The following is a 22637-nucleotide window of genomic DNA, read 5'->3' on the forward strand; positions in this document are numbered from 1 at the left end:
TGACAGGAGGTGATTGATGGGTGTCTCAAGGTGTGATCAGAGGGGGGAAATAGATGCAAGCAATGCACTAGCGAGGTGATCAGGGCTGGGGTCTGAGGGCGTTCTGAGGTGTGGGCGGGTGATTGGGTGCCCGCAAGGGGCAGATTAGGGTCTAATCTGATGGGTAACAGTGACAGGTGGTGATAGGGGGTGATTGATGGGTAATTAGTGGGTGTTTAGAGGAGAGAAGAGATGTAAACACTGCACTTGGGAGGTGATCTGATGTCGGATCTGCGGGCGATCTATTGGTGTGGGTGGGTGATCAGATTGCCCGCAAGGGGCAGGTTAGGGGCTGATTGATGGGTGGCAGTGACAGGGGGTGATTGATGGGTGGCAGTGACAGGGGGTGATTGATGGGTGATTGATAGGTGATTGACAGGTGATCAGTGGGTTATTACAGGGAATAACAGATGTAAATATTGCACTGGCGAATTGATAAGGGGAGTCTGAGGGCAATCTGAGCGTGTGGGCGGGTGATTGGGTGCCCGCAAAGGGCAGATTAGGGTCTAATCTGATGGGTAACAGTGACAGGTGGTGATAGGGGGTGATTGATGGGTGATTGATGGGTAATTAGTGGGTGTTTAGAGGAGAGAAGAGATGTAAACACTGCACTTGGGAGGTGATCTGATGTCGGATCTGCAGGCGATCTATTGGTGTGGGTGGGTGATCAGATTGCCCGCAAGGGGCAGGTTAGGGGCTGATTGATGGGTGGCAGTGGCAGGGGGTGATTGACTGGTGATCAGGGGGGATAGATGCATACAGTACACGGGGGGGGGGGGGTCTGGGGAGAATCTGAGGGGTGGGTGGGTGATCAGGAGGGAGTAGGGGGCAGATTAGGTACTGAAAAAAAAACAGCATTGACAGATAGTGACAGGGAGTGATTGATGGGTGATTAGGGGGGTGATTGGGTGCAAACAGTGGTCTGGGGGGTTGGCAGGGGGTGGGTCTGAGGAGTGCTGTGGGCGATCAGGGGGCAAGGGGGGGGGGATCAGTGTGCTTGGGTGCAGACTAGGGTGGCTGCAGCCTGCCCTGGTGGTCCCTTGGACACTGGGACCACCAGGGCAGGAGGCAGCCAGTATAATAGGCTTTGTATACATTACAAAGCCTATTATACAATTTACATGCGGCGATCCGGGTGCTAGTAACCCGCCGGCGCTTCCGAACGGCCAGCGGGTTACAGCGAACGGGGGGCGGAGCCAGTCCCCGGCGGATGATCGCGTCACGAATGACGCGATCGCCGCATAGCAACGCCCGCAGCCGCCGATGGGCGTATTGCGGTCGTTTGGGCCCGGACTTTGCCGCCGCCCATCGGCTGGGGGCGGTCCTTAAGTGGTTAAAGACTTCTACAATTACTTCTTCCTTATATCATTGCATTCCAGCGGTTCTGGAGGTGTGTTTAGCTTCTAAGGGTAACAATGGTTAATTTGCATATATTCAGCAGTGATGCACTGGGAGACATCTCAAGCTCACTCCAACCTGAATTATCGCAAATCCTTTCTGTTTTAAGAAAGCAAACTTTTGTTTTTCTTAGCATTTTAGTAAGGGGGCTTTTAGGACCATTGTAGCCCCCCACACACTCCCATGAGTTCTGGTTCACCGTGAGCTTGCTGGCCAGTCTGTTCTTCCTTATAAACAGTCTAAATTGCTATTACATCGAGACACTAGTGCTGTGACATATACAAATCTGCCGCCTTTGATCTGTGTACAACAGATACTACGTATGTCTGCTAAAGATACCGGGGGAGGGGGGCAGATAGACAGCCGAGATAAGGTGGCTGATTTATTGCCTGACAGTGCAGGGGTCCTTCATGGTTTCAGTATACGCTGTGAGGAAGGCAGCTTTACAACTGTTTATAGCGGGTGGCTCGTGAGTGCGGAGAAACCAATAACAACCAGGTGACAGGGAAGTCAGATCTGAAAAAATAGACAGTCGAACCAGATGTTCCCCGTAACAAATGTACTGATCTGCCTAGTCCGACGCTTACAATGCAAATGACGGGATACTGAAAGCTAAAGTGACTGAGCAAGCAGCTCTGTTTATTTTTCTGGAACTAAAGCTTTATTATTACAGCTTCTTTTGGATGATGGCTTAATTTTATGCTGCATTAATTTAAACAGTAATTCGCCATAGCGCCCCTTTAATCAACTTATCCTTGCGATAAACAAATCTCGGGGGCATGCAGCAGAACTGGGCAAGCTGGGGGTCCGCCTCCACCAACGGCCAAAACTGCAGGACAGTATCCCGCAAAATGTTGGCCTCCCTGCAAAATGTGGTGATAAAATTCACATTAGTATCACTCTACATCATTTACACCATACGTTCTCAGTGCCTCTCTATCCAATTCACCCACCTCTACTGCCAATTCCTCACATCTTTTCTGACTGTACCCTCTTAATGAAATCTTGAGTGAGGAGTTTCGCCTGCTTCCAATAAAGCTCGTCATTGGATGTAATCCTTTTTATACGTATATACTGACTCTTAGCGAGCCCATTGATCAGCGGTTTAGGATGGTTTCGGATGGCAACTGCTTGCCAATAAGAAACCGCTTTTATCGCTATCTTTGCAATACAAGTCGGTTACTAAGCCGCCATCTTTAATTTCGAATCTCGACATCGAGAAAATACAATATTGCACGACTGTATTCCATCTTAAATTTTAAGTGGGATGTTTTGCGTTTAATTCAGAAAAAAAAACAGGCAAAGCTCCTCTATATAGCCACGTACCAGGTATCAGAGATTTATCAAACTACAGAGCAGAGACATGCTCTGAGTGTATTAGTTGGGCAGGAACAGGCGGGTCATTAATATTTCCAGTAAAATCCTCTCCTTGGCAGAACAATCATTATTAAACAAGTGATAGGGTTTTGTGCCATGTAGTAGTATAAATATGTTTAATGTGAAGTTGGACTTGTATAAGTATAGGAATGTCAAATGAAAACTGTGGCATAGCCTTAATAGACCAAGGCGTGGTATGACATTCACTGACACTACCTGCACTGATGTCAGTGAAGTAATTCCTGGCTGTTTGAAACCAAGAAGTAGAGCTGACCCTACTCTTACAAGAGACACCCTTGATTTATTCAAGAAAATGGTTCTTAACCACTTGAGGACCGTGGGCTTTATCCCCCTTAAGGACCAGGCACTTTTTTTCCATTCAGACCACTGCAGCTTTCACGGTTTATTGCTCGCTCATACAACCTACCACCTAAATGAATTTTGTCTCCTTTTCTTGTCACTAATAAAGCTTTCTTTTGGTGCTATTTGATTGCTGCTGCGATTTTTACTTTTTATTATATTCATCAAAAAAGACATGAATTTTGGCAAAAAAATGATTTTTTTAACTTTCTGTGCTGACATTTTTCAAATAAAGTAAAATTTCTGTATACATGCAGCGTGAAAAATGTGGACAAACATGTTTTTGATAAAAAAAAAAACATTCAGCCTATATTTATTGATTTGGGTAAAAGTTATAGCGTTTCCAAACTATGGTGCAAAAAGTGAATTTTCCCATTTTCAAGCATCTATGACTTTTCTGACCCCCTGTCATGTTTCATGAGGGGCTAGAATTCCAGGATAGTATAAATACCCCCCAAATGACCCCATTTTGGAAAGAAGACATCCCAAAGTATTCACTGAGAGGCATAGTGAGTTCATAGAAGATATTATTTTTTGTCACAAGTAAGCAGAAAATGACACTTTGTGACAAAAAAAAAAAAAAAGTTTCCATTTCTTCTAACTTGCGACAAAAAAAATGAAATCTGCCACGGACTCACTATGCCCCTCTCTGAATACCTTGAAGTGTCTACTTTCCAAAATGGGGTCATTTGTGGGGTGTGTTTACTGTCCTGACATTTTGGGGGGTGCTAAGTTGTAAGCACCCCTGTAAAGCCTAAAGGTGCTCATTGGACTTTGGACCCCTTAGCGCAGTTAGGCTGCAAAAAAGTGCCACACATGTGGTATTGCCGTACTCAGTAGAAGTAGTATAATGTGTTTTGGGGTGTATTTTTACACATACCGATGCTGGGTGGGAGAAATATCTCTGTAAATGACAATTTTTTCATTTTTTTTTTTACACACAATTGTCCATTTACAGAGTTATTTCTCCCACCCAGCATGGGTATGTGTAAAAATACACCCCAAAACACATTGTACTACTTCTCCTGAGTACGGCGATACCACATGTGTGGCACTTTTTTGCACCCTAACTGCGCTAAGGGGCCCAAAGTCCAATGAGTACCTTTAGGATTTCACAGGTCATTTTGAGAAATTTCGTTTCAAGACTACACCTCACGGTTTAGGGCCCCTAAAATGCCAGAACAGTATAGGAACCCCACAAATGACCCCATTTTAGAAAGAAGACACCCCAAGGTATTCCGTTAGGAGTATGGTGAGTTCATAGAAGATTTTATTTTTTGTCACAAGTTAGCGGAAATTGATTTCAATAGTTTTTTTTTCCACAAAGTGTCATTTTCCGCTAACTTGTGACAAAAAATAAAATCTTCTATGAACTCACCATACTCCTAACGGAATACCTTTGGATGTCTTATTTCTAGAATAGGGTCATTTGTGGGGTTCCTATACTGCCCTGGCATTTTAGGGGCCCTAAACCGTGAGGAGTAGTCTTGAAACAAAAATGACCTGTGAAATCCTAAAGGTACTCATTGGACTTTGGGCCCCTTAGCGCACTTAGGGTGTAAAAAAGTGCCACATATGTGGTACCGCCGTACTCAGGAGAAGTAGTATAATGTGTTTTGAGGTGTATTTTTACACATACCCATGCTGGGTGGGAGAAATATCTCTGTAAATGACAATTGTTTGATTTTTTTTTTTTTTTACACACAGTTGTCCATTTACAGAGATATTTCTCCCACCCAGCATGGGTATGTGTAAAAATACACCCCAAAACACATTATACTACTTCTCCTGAGTACGGCGATAGCACATGTGTGACACTTTTTTGCAGCCTAGGTGCGCTAAGGGGCCCAACGTCCTATTCACAGGTCTGTCATTTGTTTTCTAGACTACTCCTCACGGTTTAGGGCCCCTAAAATGCCAGGGCAGTATAGGAACCCCACAAGTGACCCCATTTTAGAAAGAAGACACCCCAAGGTATTCCGTTAGGTGTATGGCGAGTTCATAGAAGATTTTATTTTTTGTCACAAGTTAGTGAAAAATGACACTTTGTGAAAAAAAAAAACAATAAAAATCAATTTCCGCTAACTTTTGACAAAAAATAAAATCTTCTATGAACTCGTCATACACCTAACAGAATACATTGGGGTGTCTTTTCTAAAATAGGGTCACTTGTGGGGTTCCTATACCGCCCTGGCATTTTATGGGCCCAAAACCGTGAGTAGTCTGGAAACCAAATGTCTCAAAATGACTGTTCAGGGGTATAAGCATCTGCAAATTTTGAGGACAGGTGGTGTATGAGGGGGCGAATTTTGTGGAACCGGTCATAAGCAGGGTGGCCTTTTAGATGACAGATTGTATTGGGCCTGATCTGATGGATAGGAGTGCTAGGGGGTGACAGGAGGTGATTGATGGGTGTCTCAGGTGGTGGTTAGAGGGGAAAATAGATGCAATCAATGCACTGGGGAGGTGATCGGAAGGGGGTCTGAGGGGGATCTGAGGGTTTGGCCGAGTGATCAGGAGCCCACACGGGGAAAATTAGGGCCTGATCTGATGGGTAGGTGTGCTAGGGGGTGACAGGAGGTGATTGATGGGTGTCTCAAGGTGTGATTAGAGGGGGGAATAGATGCAAGCGATGCACTGGCGAGGTGATCAGAGCTGGGGTCTGAGGGCGTTCTGAGGGTGTGGGTGGGTGATTGGGTGCCCTAGGGGCAGATAGGGGTCTAATCTGATGGGTAGCAGTGACAGGGGGTGATTGATGGGTATCTAGTGGGTGTTTAGGGTAGAGAACAGATGTAAACACTGCACTTGGGAGGTGATCGGACGTCGGATCTGCGGGCGATCTATTGGTGTGGGTGGGTGATCAGATTGCCCGCAAGGGGCAGGTTAAAGGCTGATTGATGGGTGGCAGTGGCAGGGGGTGATTGATGGGTGGCAGTGACAGGGGTGATTGATGAGTGGCAGTGCCAGGGGGTGATTGATGGGTGTCAGTGACAGGGGGTGATTGACAGGTGATCAGTGGGTTATTACAGGGAAGAACAGATGAAAATATTGAGCTGGCGAATTGATAAAGGGGGGTCTGAGGGCAATCTGAGCGTGTAGGCAGGTGATTGGGTGCCCGCAAGGGGCAGATTAGGGTCTGATCTGATGGGTAACAGTGACAGGTGGTGATAGGGGGTGATGGGTAATTAGTGGGTGTTTAGGGTAGAGAATAGATGTAAACACTGCACTTGGGAGGTGATCTGACGTCGGATCTGCGGGTGATCAGATTGCCCGCAAGGGGCAGGTTAGGGGCTGATTGATGGGTGGCAGTGACAGGGGGTGATTGATGGGTGATTGACAGGTGATTGACAGGTGATTGACAGGTGATCAGGGGGATAGATGCATACAGTACACAGGTGGGGGGGGGGTCTGGGGAGAATCTGAGGGGTGGGGGGTGATCAGGAGGAAGCGGGGGGTGATTAAAAAAAAGCGTTTTTATATAGTGACAGGGAGTGATTGATGGGTGATTAGGGAGGTGATTGATGGGGTCTGGGGGGAGGGCAGGGGGGCGGGGGTCTGAGGGGTGCTGTGGGCGATCAGGGGGCGGGGGGGGGGGGGGGAAATCAGTGTGCTTGGGTGCAGACTAGGGTGGCTGCAGCCTGCCCTGGTGGACCCTCGGACACTGGGACCACCAGGGCAGGAGGCAGCCTGTATAATACACTTTGTAAACATTACAAAGTGTATTATACACTTCGTATGCGGCGATCGTGGGGTTAACATCCCGCCGGCGCTTCCGTATGGCCGGCGGGATGTTGCGGCGCGTGAGCGGAGTCAGGCGCCGGCGGAGGATCGCGTCACGGATGACGCGATCGCTCTGCCCATGCCCCTACAAGGACCGCCGCCTTTGGGCATGAGCTGGTCCTTGCGGGGTCCGCTTCCCAGCCGCCTCTGTGCGTTAGGTGGTCGGGAAGTGGTTAAAGAGAGTCTGAAGCGAGAATAAATCTCGCTTCAGACCTCATAGATAGCAGGGGCATGTGTGCCCCTGCTAAAACGCAGCTATCCCGCGGCTTAATGGGGGTCCCTTCACCCCCAAATCCCCTCCGTGCAGCGGGGGAGCGCTTCCGCATTGAGGCAGGGCTAACCGCCGCAGCCCTGCCTCACGCGCGTCTATCAGACGCGTATCTCCGCCTCTCCCCCGCCCCTCTCAGTCTTCCTTCACTGAGAGGGGCGGGGGAGAGGCGGCGATGCGCCGCTGATAGGCGCGCTGTGAGGCAGGGCTGCGGCCGTTAGCCCTGCCTCCAGGAGGAGCAAAATCTACGACCAAGTTGGTCGTGGATTTTGCAAGGGGGGATTTGGGGGTGAAGGGACCCCCGTTTAGCCACGGGATAGCGGCGTTTTAGCAGGGGCACACATGCCCCTGCTAACTATGAGCTCTGAAGTGAGATTTATTCTTGCTTCAGAGTCTCTTTAAAGAAACTGAGAAATCCATCAGGAAGAAATGTAGCAGGAGGCAATACAATCTGTCTAAAATGGAACAATCTGCACTGGGGGACTTGAAGGGGGATATTCCACTATCATTATTAAAAAGGCAGATGGGGAGGGGGGAGGGGGCATAGTGGTACAAGATAGGAGTGATTATATTGATGAGATCAGACGCCAACTTGCTGATACTAATATGTATAGATTGTTAGGGACCCCACAATACAGTTTAAACACGAAATTGACAAATTGACACAAAGAGTCGCCAAGAACCCCTGTCTTTTACACGTTACCAAAAGTACATGAAATTTATTGCACCCCCCAGGATGACCAATTGTGTCTGCTGTGAATTCCCTGCTGGAGCCCCTTGGCATATATGCGGACTCTTGGCTACAGCCTATCGTTAAATGAAATGAGTGTTGTTTGAAGGACAAAACACATTTTCTGGATACGTTGAAACAAATGGAGTGTAGCGAGATGAAGTTTCTAGTCAGTATAAATGTTGTCAATTTGTATAACAACATTATTCATGAAGAAGCTTTGTCCTCAGTCAAAGATAAGTTAATGGGGGATGTAAGGCTGTCTAATGAGATGTTTTTGTTCAATGTGTCAATCCTTGAGTTTAGCCTCTTCCGTTCCTATTTTAGGTTTGGGGATGACCATTATCTGCAGACCCTCGGAGTACCAATGGGGGCACCTTATGCACCCACAGTTGCTAATATTGTCATGTCTGACTTTGAAGAATTACATTTTTTGAGTAACAAGGCCTCCAGGAGTCCAGGAGCCTCAGAGGAGGAGCTTTGCCTGTTTTTTGATGAATGAAACACGAAACATCCCACGTTAGAATTCAACATGGAATACAGTCGCGCAACATTGCATTTTCTCGATGTCAAGATTCTAATTAAGGACGGTGGCTTAGTAATCGCAAAGATACTGGTTAAAAATGGTTTCTTATTGGCAAGCAGAAACCAAAACCGTTGATCAATGGGCTCCCTAAGAGTCAGTATATACGTATAAAATTATATGTCTTCCTGTCTTAAAGCTAGGAACAACAAAAGTTTGCTTTCTTAACCACCCTGGCGTTCTGATTAAATCGCCAGGGTGGCTGCGGGAGGGTTTTTTTTAAATAAAAAAAAACTATTTCATGCAGCCAACTGAAAGTTGGCTGCATGAAAGCCCACTAGAGGGCGCTAGAAGATCGCCTCCGGCGCCCAGAATAAACAAGGAAGGCCGCAATGAGCGGCCTTCCTTGTTTTGCTTATATCGTCGCCATAGCGACGAGCGGAGTGACGTCATCGACGTCAGCCGACGTCCTGACGTCAGCCGCCTCCGATCCAGCCCTTAGCGCTGGCCGGAACTTTTTGTTCCGGCTACGCTGGGCTCAGGCGGCTGGGGGGACCCTCTTTCGCCGCTGCTCGCGGCGAATCGCCGCAGGGCGGCGGCGATCAGGCAGCACACGCGGCTGGCAAAGTGCCGGCTGCGTGTGCTGCTTTTTATTTCATTCAAATCGGCCCAGCAGGGCCTGAGCGGCAGCCGCTGGCGGTGTTGGACGAGCTGAGCTCGTCCAGACCGCTCAGCTGGTTAAAACAGAAAGAATTTGCGATAATTCAGGTTGGAGTAAGCTTGAGATGTCGCCCAGTGCATCACTGCTGAATATATGCAAATTAACCATTGTTACCCTTAGAAGCTAAACACATCTCCAGAACCGCTGGAATGCAATGATGTGTCAGCTTGTTAATTTGTACAGAGCCATAATAATCCAACATGCATACAGACTGTTTCGGATTGTTTGATCCTCATCAGTGCATGGCATGGATTAATTTGGCTCTATGGAGTAGGGCTTGTAACACCGAGAGGTACAGACTAACCTCGTTACCATTCTGTACTGTAGCCTTGACAAAGGGGATCCCTCGGGGCCCCGAAACGACTCATTGTTTTTTTTGGAATGGTTGTGTCATGTGTTTGATTAAACAGGACTTGGTACTCAAGAGTGTGCGGACCTTCTGGAATTTCTTGTGGATTATAATACTGGTCCACCACCTCACCAGTGGTATGCGAGTCCTTTCTCTGCGTATTAGTTTTGGCGGACAGGCTATCTCAACTCCTGCCTGAACTGATACATCCTTCTCAGGTTGGTTTTGTGACTGGCAGGAGTGAAGTAACTAATATCAGGAAAACTTTGGCAGTTCTGAAGTATTGCAGGCCTGAGGGGATACTCGGCTCGGATGCCGAGAAGGCTTTCAACAGTGTTGAATGGTCTTGGTTGATGAGAGCATTGGTATTTCGGGAAATTTTCTCATTTACTTTCTCTATTCCGGGAGGTATAAGTCAACCCTTCCAACTTGAAAGAGGGGTCCGCCAGGGGTGTCCCCTTTCCCTGCTTCTGTTTGATTTAGCTATAGAACCATTGTCGAGACCCTTTATTCAAAATGGTGTTTTTGATGGCATACATGTGGGTGATCGGAAAATATTTTCAAAGCTTTTTGCGGATGATGTGCTGATCTTTCTGTCTAATCCAGAGAAACATATAAATAAATTGATAAAACATATTCAGCTCTTTGGGGTATCTTCAGGGTTCACAATAAACTACTCCAAAAGTGAGCTTTTATTTTTGTCAGAAAAATTGGCACATCAACAACACCCTTGGCTAGACTCATTGGCAATAAAATATAGAAATTCTTCTATTACATATTTGGGTATTAAAGAAACCCCGAGGTGGGGTTCTGAGAATGTAATCCCCATACAGAGACTGGGTCTGCCTATAGAGCCCCAGCCTCTGTTGCTAGTCAGATTCCCCCTAAGCCCCCCCTGCGCTCTGCGAGACCCCATTAATCACAGCCGCGCTGTTGACACGCAGCGTGTCGCAGCGGGCTGTGTTTACCTCTCTAATGCCAGTCTCGCCGCTCCCCCGCTTCCTGCATCACTCCGGTCCCCGCCCACGTCCCTTCCCTCACCGCTGATTGGAGGGAAGGGACGCGGGCGGGGACCGGAGTGATGCAGGAGGCGGGGGAGAGCGGAGACTGACAGAGAGGTAAACATAGCCCGCACAGCGCGGCTGTGATTAATGGGGTCTCGCTGAGCGCAGGGGGCGCTTAGGGGGAATCTGACTAGCAACAGAGGCTGGGCTCTATAGGCAGACCCAGCCTCTGTATGGGGATTTCATTGTTAGAACCCCGCCTCGGGTTCTCTTTAAGATTCCTTAGGCAAATTGATCAATTATATAGACTTGTATAGATTTTTCCCCATTGATTCAGAAAATAATAACAGAACTTCAAACTTGGGGGAGTTTAAATTTGTCTTTGATGGGAAGGATTCATCTAATCAAGATGTTCAGTTTTGACAGGCTTCTGTATCCTTTGCAGACCTTACCGATATTGCTAAAACATAAGGATATCCATCTTTTGGAATCAGCGTTTACGCGGTTTACTTGGAACTAAAAAAAAACGAGAATTTCCTTGCCAAAACTTAAAAATACTATTGATCAGTTAGGTCTTAATTTTCCTGATTTAAGAATCTATAATCTCGCGACCATATTTCGCCAACTCAGAGATTGGATTGGAGACACTAATTATTACACCTCTTTCAACATTGATAGAGCTTTAATCACTCCCTTATCCTTTTTAGGGATTTTACATACCCCTTCTAAGAAACTGCCCCCACAGATGATAAAGAATATTCTATTGTGGGACACTCTTATTACAAGGCGAGAAGTTAGTAAAAAGTATGGACTACCGGGATATATTTCAAAGAGGATCCCCTTTGTGGGAAATCCTTCCTGTCCCCCGGGGGACATGCATGGGATCTATTCAACTTGGGCTTCAATGGGAATCAAGTAACTAGGGGACCTTTTAGATTCAGAAGGCAAACTGATTTCTTTTGATTTAGCCGTTTCTATAGAAATTATGACCTCAACCCAGTCATATTACTATAGTCAACTAAGAAGTTACATAAATAGATCCTTAGGATTAAATATAACAATAATGTCAAACTCTAAATTTGAAGATCTCCTATCTAACCCTAAGGGAAACAATCCCTATCTTGGCTTTACTCTTTTTTGAGGGAAACGCAAAAACGGAGTAAAGGTTTTTATCACCACTACCAGAAATGGGCGGAGCTGACAGGGATCTCCATAGATGATATTTCTGATTATATTAAAGAGAGCTGGTTGTCGGTTAGGAAGGTGGCATGGGGAGAAGACTGGAGAGAATTATTTTTTAAAACTGCACACAGAGCATACAGTATATCAGCGCTGCGTAATATGTTGGCGCTTTATAAATACAATAAATAATAATAATAATAATCCCTATTGTGGGCCTGTACAAACATGGAGACAAACCGGATCTGGTATGCTGTCCGAAATGCCAAGACCTCACGCCTAATTTGAACCATATGATTTGGCAATGCACACATATTCAGTCCTTTTGGGTAGCGGCCCTCTCTAATACCATTACAGACAACAAAAGAGAACCTAATGTCTTGTATTGTTTATTCCACAGCCTTGGTCCTGATGCTGGGGATACTCTCCTCCCCCTATCAATACATTTGAACATATGGTTCTTCTGGCTGCTAAAAATTGGTAATGAAACACTGGCTAGACACCTCCCCTCCTACATTACAGGATATTGGTGAGATGGAGAGGCAAAAATGTAGCTCAGTTGGCAAATTTTTCAAGACTTGACAGACCTATATTGAAAAGAAATTCAATAGGGAACTTATAGTTCAGCTAATGAGACTATTTCAAAACACTACATGGTATCTAAAGGGAAAATTCGGAGGGTTCTTGGGTAAGCTAGAAATTTGATTAGGGGCAAGTTAAAGAGAGTGGGGATTCAGGATGGAGCGGGTTTTATTGTCTGGTTTTATTTTTATTTTTTTGGACTTATTTTGATAATAGTATTTTCTGTTATACTCAGATGCTTAGCCATGAACGATATGTCTAATATGATAAGGGGGGGGAGCAAATGTATTATGTTACTCTGAGGCTTTGTTTACATTAGCGGCGTTTTTTGATAAATGTAAGCGCGGGCGTTTTTTCAAAAATGCAGAGAAAGCGGTGACACCATGTTGTGCCATGACGTAGTTCAAACTAAAGCGTTCCGTGCGCTGTCAGTTTTCAAAAGTGGTGCTTGAGCCATTTTAGGGAGTTTTTGCTATAATGGGAGGTATAGGAAAAACGCAAAACGCTCACAAAACCGCGTTGTGGAGCGATTGTGTTCACGTTTTTCCGGATCAAAGAGTTCACTTTCTGACTTTCGTCAGGGAGTGAATTACCAAAGCACTCGGGAAAAACGCGTCGGAAAGCGCTGCCCCCGCCAAAAAAAAAATCGCCCACCCAAGTGCCGGGAATCGGAAATAAAAGAAACGCCTCAAAATAAGGCCACCGCGGATGAACACGCGAGACAAACGCAATGTGAACAAGGCCTAAAGGAGAGTCTTTACTGATATTACTCTACACTGTTTAAACGGGTGTTATCTGACTTCTGGCAAACCCCCGTACCTTTTTATTAGATAATGTGTTAATTGTTCTAATGTTAATTCCAAAACTTTGTTGTTTAGAAGTGAAAATGTGATATGGCAAGGACCTCTTTGTAAATTGCTTTTGGATAAACATGCATGCACGATCTTGCTATGTTGAATATAAATAAAAATGTAAAACATAAATAAATAAATAAAAGAACAAACAAATTGACAATGAAAACTCACAGCAGGTCCTGGCCGTCCACGAATCCCAGAAACCTAGAATGAAGAAGACAACACAATACTGTTAAATATTTAGATTTTTGTTCAGCATTCAGTCAGCATACAATGATGGTCTCCACTGTGCATATCAATCATTTTATCTATGCAAGTGTCATCCGGAAAGTCAAAACTGTTTCCAATAAATCAATTTAGGAAACATTTTATTTATTGCCAGTCAGGGGTGCAGCTAAGGTTTTGGTGGCCCCAAGCAGTCCATAACTTGAGTCCCCCATCCATGAGGCGAGAAAATGGATAGCCCCACCACAAAACAAAGCGGTGCGCGAAGCGTGGCCAAAACATGATGTGGGAGGAGCCAAATACTAGCATTTTCTAGGCTAAATTGCACCCAGGGCGAGGGCGTAAAATGCGCCCCCCCCCCCCCCCAACGTAGAGACAGGTATAGGTGCTCCCAGTATAGGTAGCCTGTATAGTTGCCCCCAGTATAGGTTAGATAGGTAGGTGCACACAGATTAGGATAGGGAAAGTTTATACAACAAAAGCTCTGAGAAGCGCTAGATCTAGATCATTTAAAACTTCTGTTTTATTAATAATAATAAAATAACTTTATAGTTAATCTGCTCAAACCGTATATACCCCACATAGTCAACCTACTTTACACACTTATTGGGAGTTTGCTGATAAGCCCAAAAAAAGGGAAAAGGAAAAATAGATAAATAAGAAAAATAAATTCCAAATATCCAGAATGTCAAAAATATTGAAAATATCTCATCGGCTGCTCTGCTTCTTTGCGTTCCAGGTAACTATAGACATCCCACTGGTCCTGCTTAGAATTAATTGTAGTTACATGCAGCGTAATTCCAATCGATCTATCTCCAGATCACATTGTCAATGTGATCTGGATTGGGGCGCCCCATAGATAGATCGATTGGAATTACGCTGCATGTAACTACAATTACTTCCAAGCAGGATCAGTGGGACGTCTATAGTTAGCTGGAACGCAAGGAAGCAGAGCAGCCGATGAGACGCACAGAAGTGACATCTCACTTCATGGTAGTAGCCAGATAGATCCGAGGATACTGCTGCGGGGACCAGCGAGTGGCTCACGGATGAGACCGGATCCTACTTGCTTCAATACCACCGCCATTGAAGATTTGACCGGCGGGATTGAGTATAAGCGAGAGAGCGTGGTGGTGAGTCAGGCTTGCGAAACCCCGGACTCTTACGGGATATCACCGCGGGGACCGGGGTTAAGCTCATCACAGAGACGGCTCCTGCTAGAATCAGAGCCATCTATTACTGAAGAGCCGACTCGCAGGGACTTGGAAGCAGGGAGCAAGTGAGTACTTGTAAACGGCTCCTGTTTTATTATCTGCACACGGAACACTGTGCTACTTATCCTGTTTTATCATAAGGATTGTATTTTTTATATATACAGTATATATTTGTGACTGCCAGTATCACCTGCAGAGACTAGAATTTCATATTTTATATTGTATTCTGGACTTTTACAGGAATATTATCCAGAGTGATATTTTCAATATTTTTGACATTCTGGATATTTGGAATTTATTTTTCTTATTTTTCATTTTCCCTTTTTTTGGGCTTATCAGCAAACTCCAAATGATTCTGTGAAGTAGGTTGAGTGTGTAGGGTATATAAGCTTTGAGCAGATTGATTATACATGTAACTGAAGTCATTTTATTATTATTAATAAAACAAAAGTTTTAAACTATCTATATCCAGCGCTTCTCAGAGCTTTTGCTGTATAAGGTTACTAGAATTCAGTGGGAGATAGGGGTACTCCCACAGTGTGAGATAGCAGCAGGAAGAGAGCACGGTTTTCGTCCCTTTTTTTAGCCGATAGCACCCCTTTAAGATTTATAGATTGGAAAGTGCCCATAGGTTAAGATAGGTAGGTGCCCGCAGTATAGGTTAGATAGCTAGGTGCACAGCACGCAGTATAGGTTAGATAGGTAGGTGCCCACAGTATAGGCTAGATAGGTAGGTGCACAGCATGCAGTATAGGTTAGATAGGTAGGTACCCCTCAGTATAGGTTAGATAAGTAGATGCCCCCAGTATAGATTAGATAGGTAGGTGCATGCAGTATACTGTAGGTTAGATAGGTAGGTACCCCTCAGTATAGGTTAGATAGGTAGATGCCCCAGTATAGATTAGATAGGTAGGTGCAGGCAGTATAGGTTAGATAGGTAGGTGCACGCAGTATAGGTTAGATAGGTAGGTACCCCTCAGTATAGGTTAGATAGGTAGGTGCCCCCAGTATAGGTTAGATAAGTAGGTGCACGCGGTATAGGTTAGATAAGTAGATGCCCTCAGTATAGGTTAGATAGAAAGATGCCCCCAGTATAGGTTAGATAGGTAGGTGACTCCAGCAATAGGGGCGGGGAGAGAGGGCAGAGCGAAGTTTCAATTCACCTGCCTCGATCCTGCATGCAGCCTCTATTGTCTTCCTGTCCCAGCGTCTGTCGCATTGGTAAGAGCTCCCCCTGTAATGACATGAGGTTACGTCATCACAGGGGGCGCTGTTACCATAGCGATAGACGCTGCACGGCGGGACAGGATGAAGGTAGAGGCTGCGTGCAGGATCGAGGCAGGTGAGATGAAACTTTGCTCTGCCCACTCCCCCCGCCGCTGCGCACACCCTCCTGCCACTCCGCCGCCAGCATCAGAGCGAGGCCACCCTTTGTGTGAGGCTCCAAGCGGGGGCGTGGCTCGCTTGTATGCTGGCAGCGCCCCTGTTGCCAGTATTCTGCACTTGCGTAACAAGCGGTGCAGGAAGCGAACATGCTTACCTGACAGATGCAAGATAACCCTTTCAGGAACCGGCTGCCTAACCCCCCTTAAGTACCAGGCATTTTACATGGGGGGTGCGTTTGGTGGGATCAGGCAGCTGGATTCCTGCTAGGGTTTGCTGGGCTGTGTGTCCCCCTGTAGCCAGATGTCCTCCCTTTAGCCAGCATCCTTTACTCACCTCCCAGGCTCCAGCGATGAGCCGCAGTGGACCCCTCCACTCCGGCCAGCTTCCCCACTTGTACTGACGGTAAGTTCTGGGTCGCGGCTTGATGACATCATGAAGCCGGGACCCCGCACTTATGTCAGATCAAGCTGGGAAGAGGACCAGAGTGGAGGGGAGTGCCGATCGCTGGGGGAACGGCAGGAAGGTGAGTGGATCCTCTTCTTTCCCCCCTACTGCCGCAGCTCTTACTAGTGATCACTATGATCCCCCAGCGATCATAGTGATCATGTGATAAGAAGCCATACGCAATGGCTTCTGATCACTGAGGGGAGATGTCAACTGTCATATGACAGATTAATCTCCCCTCTCCGATGCGTACGATCGTGGCGGGGCGTTTCGTTTTCACGGACGTTGAATCTACGTCCAGTCAGAGCGGCAGCACCACCTGCTGGACATAGATTCAAACTACGTTGGTCCTAATGTGGTTAAATAACACAGAAAAAATACCTTGTGTGGCAGATAAAAGCAAATGACTGTTACATTCTGGATAGGAGGAACTGCAGGGGTTGGGGGCCTTCATGTTAATACTGACATTACTAACAAAGTAACGTAATTAAACACAATTTTCTGATTGCCCCTTGTGACAACCACCCACCAATCCTGTATTACTAGGCCAAAGTTGCCATGCAGGTCTCATGCACTAGAGACTTCTGGAGGCGAATCCACTGTCTGCACAATAAACGGTTACGACTGGTGGATGGTGCTCATACATGAACAATCTCGATTGTATGTACAATCGGTAAAATAAAATTCACAGTTTAATGCACCGCAAACAACCTCAAAGAGTTGTCAATAGTTGACACTCTCAGGACATAAATGTTAGTCGTCTCGGCGGCAACCTTTATGCAGTGGTCGCCGTGTTCACGTTCGCGAGAGTGCAGGCAACTGGTGTTTTCCAGCCCCTATGGTTGGGCTGAGGTAAAGTGACCCAGAAAACACTGATTCTGCAGCGTGGGCCCAGTGTTGGCCTAGTAGGCTTTATTGATCACCTGAGATGACCATAACATTTTTTTTTGCCAAAACTTATCCAGCCAATCGAATTTGGTCTGTCGACAATGAAGCAACGACCTTATCATCTTGGGTGTGCCACTCACCAACACATTCATATAGGTCATTGCTTCATTGTGATGCCAGCCCTTCCACCATGACAAGGTAACAATCACAAACGGGAATTGACACATCTACATGCCTTTTTGTTGTTGTTGTTGCAGCCACGGTGCATCACCAGAGGCCAGAAAAATTAGCCATGTACACCAGCCTGAAAGATTAGGTATTGTAGCAGTTGCTGCTGTAGCCGCAGTCTGAAAAAAATCAGGATTTACTTGGAGAAAATGTCCCAAGAACGTGGGAGAGAGTAAAGACAGCTGTGTGGGGGAGTCTGGGGACTAAGTCACAAGTCTTCCTGCATGCAGTAGCTCTCAGCGATCCTTGCCTCATTCATCTTAATAAGCGTTAGGTAGTCAACACTTTTGTGACCTTGGCGACTTCTCTTGTCAATGACAATCCCTCCTGCTGCGCTGAAGGTCCTTTCTGACAAGACACTTGAGGCGGGTCAAGCCAGAAGTTTGATGGCAAATTGTGACAGCTCCGGCCACAGGTCAAGCCTGCACACCCAGTAGTCCAGGGGTTCATCGCTCCTCAGTGTGTCGATATCTGCACTTACAGCCAGGTAGACCACTACCTGCCGGTAGAGACATTCTCTGAGGGTGGATCCTGAAGGGCTGTAGCGAGGCATTGGACTAAAGAAAATGTACATGTCCAACATCACCATCACATTGCTGCAGCACCCTATCCTTGCCGTCGTGGAAGTGGGAGGAGGAGGATTACTGGCACCACTTTCCCGTTGTGGTATGACATCACCCTTAAATGCAGTGTAAAGCATACTTGCCAGCTTGTTGTGCAACTGCTGCATCCTTTCTGCCTTGTGGTATTTCAATAACATTTCCGCCACTTTGGTCGTTGTCCTTAAACCTTTTTATACGGGGGTCCCTCAACAGGAAGGACAGCATGAAAGACCCCATTTGCACAAGGATGGATGCCGAGCTAGCTATCTCCCGCTCCTCCTCCTCACTGATGTCATGGAAGGTTTGTTGCTCCACCCAGCCATGTACAACACCAAGGGTATACGAAAGGTGATTGCAAGCCCCCTGGGACACCTGCTGTGGTTGGTCTTCTGTTTCTACCCGACTGAGAGGAATCCGCCAAACACTGACTTATATGAGAATATCAATAATTTATTTGTGACCGTAACAAGTGATCAAAGTGGAACGTCTCTAACCCAAAATATTAATTCACAATATAAGATTTCCTTCACATTATACATATCAATTCAATCTTATTTCCTTCACAGCCGGTGCACAGGTAAGGCTGGAAAGGAAAGTTCAAGTTAGAGTTACTTTTACAAGTGAATACCATACATTTGTTGTATCCTATTTTTACATTATTTATCTATCATTCACTTCAAATATACCATGGGATTATATCCCTTTCTACTGAATACTTGGATATGGACAGGTCTACTGAGCAATCTCAGTCATAATCATTTTCAGTCCCTTGCTACCAAGTCCAAACTCAGCAAATCCTTTAATCTCTTGTTGATGGTATCCAAGCAACTTTCTCCCTTTGTAACTAGGGAATATCTCAGATTCCTTCTTTCGGCTGTATTCCTATTTTTACAGACTCTCTAGGAACTATTGGCATGAAAATAGGAAATAACAAAATAAACATAAAATAAATAAATAAATGAATTAGAGATCAATTATATCCATGCTCAGAAAATTAAAGGCTCCTCCTTTCTTGATTTAGATTCCATTAAAGATGCAGTGGCTGGAAGGTGTAATGGTTAAGGGCTCTGCCTCTGACACAGGAGACCTGGGTTCGAATCTCGGCTCTGCCTGTTCAGTAAGCCAGCATCTATTCAGTAGGAGACCTTGGGCAAGTCTCCCTAACACTGCTACTGCCTATAGAGCGCGTCCTAGTGGCTGCAGCTCTGGCGCTTTGAGTCCGCCAGGAGAAAAGCGCGATATAAATGTTCTGTGTTTGTTTGTTTGTTTGTTTGTTAAAGATGGATTTACACAGAAGTGATTATAATCCAAAGTATTTCACACAGATAGTAGCCTTCTTCTCATTCTTAGCTGTCACTCTCCATTCACTATACTTCCTTCTCTTTCACAGGGTTCAAGGCGACTTAGCTATGCAATCTCTCTTTTTCTCTTACAGGAATTACATTGTAACAGAGCATCTATGCAAGTATCTCAGCTTTACTGACTGGCTAAAACTAGTATACGTTCCAGGGTATGGCACTGCAAAACAGGAAAAATGTCCCAGAAACAAAATAACAGTTGGCGGCTGAGCTACACATCAAATGGGGGTGGTAAGGAAGGCGATACGCGTACATGCAAAAAGGACATCGGGAAAAAAGGGCGCGGGGTGTAAACAATAAGTGGCAATAACGTTTATAAAAAATATTGTATATTTGTATTACAAATTAAAAAACATTAAATAATGTGTATGAGATCGCAAATTGTGAAAACAATAATCTTCCCTGTTTTGAAAGTGAAACTTATAATTGCGTTTGTTAAAAAATGATAATATATGTATAATCATTATAACTGTTTAATATTGTGTATAACATTCATTTATCGTTTCTTCATGTAATAAAATCTGCAAATATTGTTTGTAACAATGAAAAATAACTGTAGTAAAACATTAGTAAAGATTACTAAAATTTTACTACAACTAAACCTAACCCTACTCTCACACAGAACCCTCCCTCTACCTATCCCTAATCCTTAGATCCCCTGGTGGTGCCTAACCCTAAGACCCCCCTGGTGGTGCCTAACCCTAACATGGTGGTGCCTAATCCTAAGATGGTGGTGCCTAACCCTAAATCTCCCCTGGTGGTGCCTAACCCTAAGACCTCCCTGGTGGTGCCTAACTCTAAGACCCCCCTGGTGGTGCCTAACCCTAAATCTCCCCTGGTGGAACCTAACCTTAAGACCGCCCTGGAGGTGCCAAACCTAAATCCCCCCTGGTGGTCCTAACCCTAAGACCCTCCTTAGTGATTGCTTTATTGTGTGGATAATAATGTTTTACAAATATTGACTGTAAAAAATATATTACGATTTACTTACTGATCGCTTTATTATGTGGATAATAATGTTTTACAAACAGTAAGTGATAAAATTTTAAATAACGTTTTAGTTAAATACATTAAGATATGATTAGTATATTTGTAAATGTGATTTATCACGGGCGCAGTTATAAAACGTTTAATCTCCGGGCACAGTTATAATCCGTTGATAATCTCCGGCGCCCTTTTTTCCTGTTCAGCGCCCATCCAATGATATTTATTATGGGAGTGAATGGCGGCGCTCTTTTTATCCACGAGCTGCCAGCGCCCTTTTTTACTGCTTCCGGCGATGCATCCTCTGACAACATAGTTCAAACTTTGCTGGGGTATACCCTGAACAGTCTTAGTTTTTCTGGCATTGACAGCACACTGCTATAATGTATAATTACACTGTTCAGCACTTCTGAAAAGGGTGACTTTTTACTTCAGTTTGTACTAGGCAGGTAGACCTTGGTTCGCCACTTTAATCAGAAGAGAAGGATCCTTTAATCCTGTAGTAACTGTCTCTTTATTTTAATAATCAACCATGAATTCTTTCTTTCTTTGGCTTTCTTACTATTGCTCTGAATGCTGAAAGTGGCTGTCAGGGCTGTAGGGAGATCCACCCATGAAATCAGCTCCAATGCCCCAATCTAACTCCACACACTTCACCCTATGTGGCGCGTCCCCGCTTGAACAGGAGGTGAGGAAGTAATACCTACCTGACTTCAGTTACACCCAGGCCTTTAGTGTGCAAAGTATTGGAGCTGAATGGAGGGTGAGTGAATAAACTTCCAGGCCAAACAAGGATTCAGAGTAAAAAAAAAAGTCCAGCAACAGTCCAAGATCATGCACGGGTGGTCAGATATATTGCGGTACAGGAGGGCTAGGCAAAAGAAAGGTCAAAAACGTGTCAGAGGTCAAACCAGGCAGCAAACAGTCATAATGTAATCCAGGCAAGAGGTCAGTACAGGCAGCAGGCAAGGGAAGGTCCAATAACAAGCAGAGGTCGAAGTCCAGGTAATCCAATACAAACAAAGTACAATTCAGAGCACCCAACAAGCAAGAGCTATCCCGGGCAATGTGTAACAGAAACAGCCGTGTTTAAATACCTTCATTCATCCAATCAGTGGCCGGCCACTCACACATCACCCAAACAACAATGAAAACCTTATCTGAAGGGCAGCTGCTAAGGAGTCAGCAGACCTGACACACAGCCAATCAAAAGATCTGAAACCCCTGCCTGAGTGTCAGCTGACTAAGGATGTCAGCTGACACTAAAGTCTGCGGTTCCTCAAAGAATAGCATGGACACCTAAGCAGATGTGTCCGCCCCCTTGCCAGCCTGAAACGAGAGTACGCGTCCCCGTTGCTATGGATGCGCCGGCTGATGCGCAAGCCAGGATGCGCAAGCCAGGAGAGTGTGCCGACCCGGAAGAGCCAGAAGCCGCGCAGATCTTGTCCGGGACGGGCGCCTCGCTGGATCCTACAGGTGAGTTCCTTATATTACCCCCCCCCCGAGGAGTGGCCTCAGGACACTCTAATCAAGGCTTATCAGGATATTTATCATAAAATTATTTTATTAACTGCTCAGCATGAACTTGTTTAGCGGGTACCCATGACCTTTCTTCAGGTCCGTAACCCTTCCAATCAATAAGAAATTGTAACGATTTCCTCACAAAACTGTCTAAGACTCTCTCTCTACCTCAAACTCAAGCTCACCATCAATTTCCAGAGGAGAAGGAGGAACATTAGACTGATCAACATTACTTGCAGATTTCAAAAGAGAGACGTGAAAGGAATTCATTCCTTTGACAGAGTTGGGCAATTTAACCCTATAGGTAACTTTGTTAACCTTTTCTAAAATGGGATACGGGCCAATAAATTTAAGACCCAATTTAACAGAAGGTTGCCGTAGAGAGATGTTTCGGGTTGACACCCAGACCAAATCTCACCTCTGACAAAAAATGATTGTTATGCTGTCTCATGCACGTATATAATTTTATTTATTGATTGCCTTGGCTACATAACTTAGGTCACAACACATTTAAAACCAAACACATTAAAACCACTACCTGGCCAGGTTCGCTAGCTTTTCTAAATCAGGGACCAGACCTGCTATAAAGTGCAGCATGATCGCCCAGCCTTGGCCTATGCAAA

General features: G+C 45.4%; 1 protein-coding gene across 1 annotated transcript in view; it reads right to left on the reverse strand.

Moving 5' to 3' along the window:
- COL5A2 (collagen type V alpha 2 chain) overlaps positions 1–22637 on the reverse strand; it is a 1703177-nt gene that overhangs the window by 1564838 nt on the left and 115702 nt on the right. The window contains exon 3 of the mRNA XM_068247348.1: positions 13336–13368. Within this exon, the coding sequence (XP_068103449.1) occupies positions 13336–13368 (33 nt within the window). The remainder of the gene's footprint in view (positions 1–13335; positions 13369–22637) is intronic.

The sequence above is a fragment of the Hyperolius riggenbachi genome, chromosome 7, assembly GCF_040937935.1.
Source record: "Hyperolius riggenbachi isolate aHypRig1 chromosome 7, aHypRig1.pri, whole genome shotgun sequence".
Classification (NCBI taxonomy): domain Eukaryota; kingdom Metazoa; phylum Chordata; class Amphibia; order Anura; family Hyperoliidae; genus Hyperolius; species Hyperolius riggenbachi.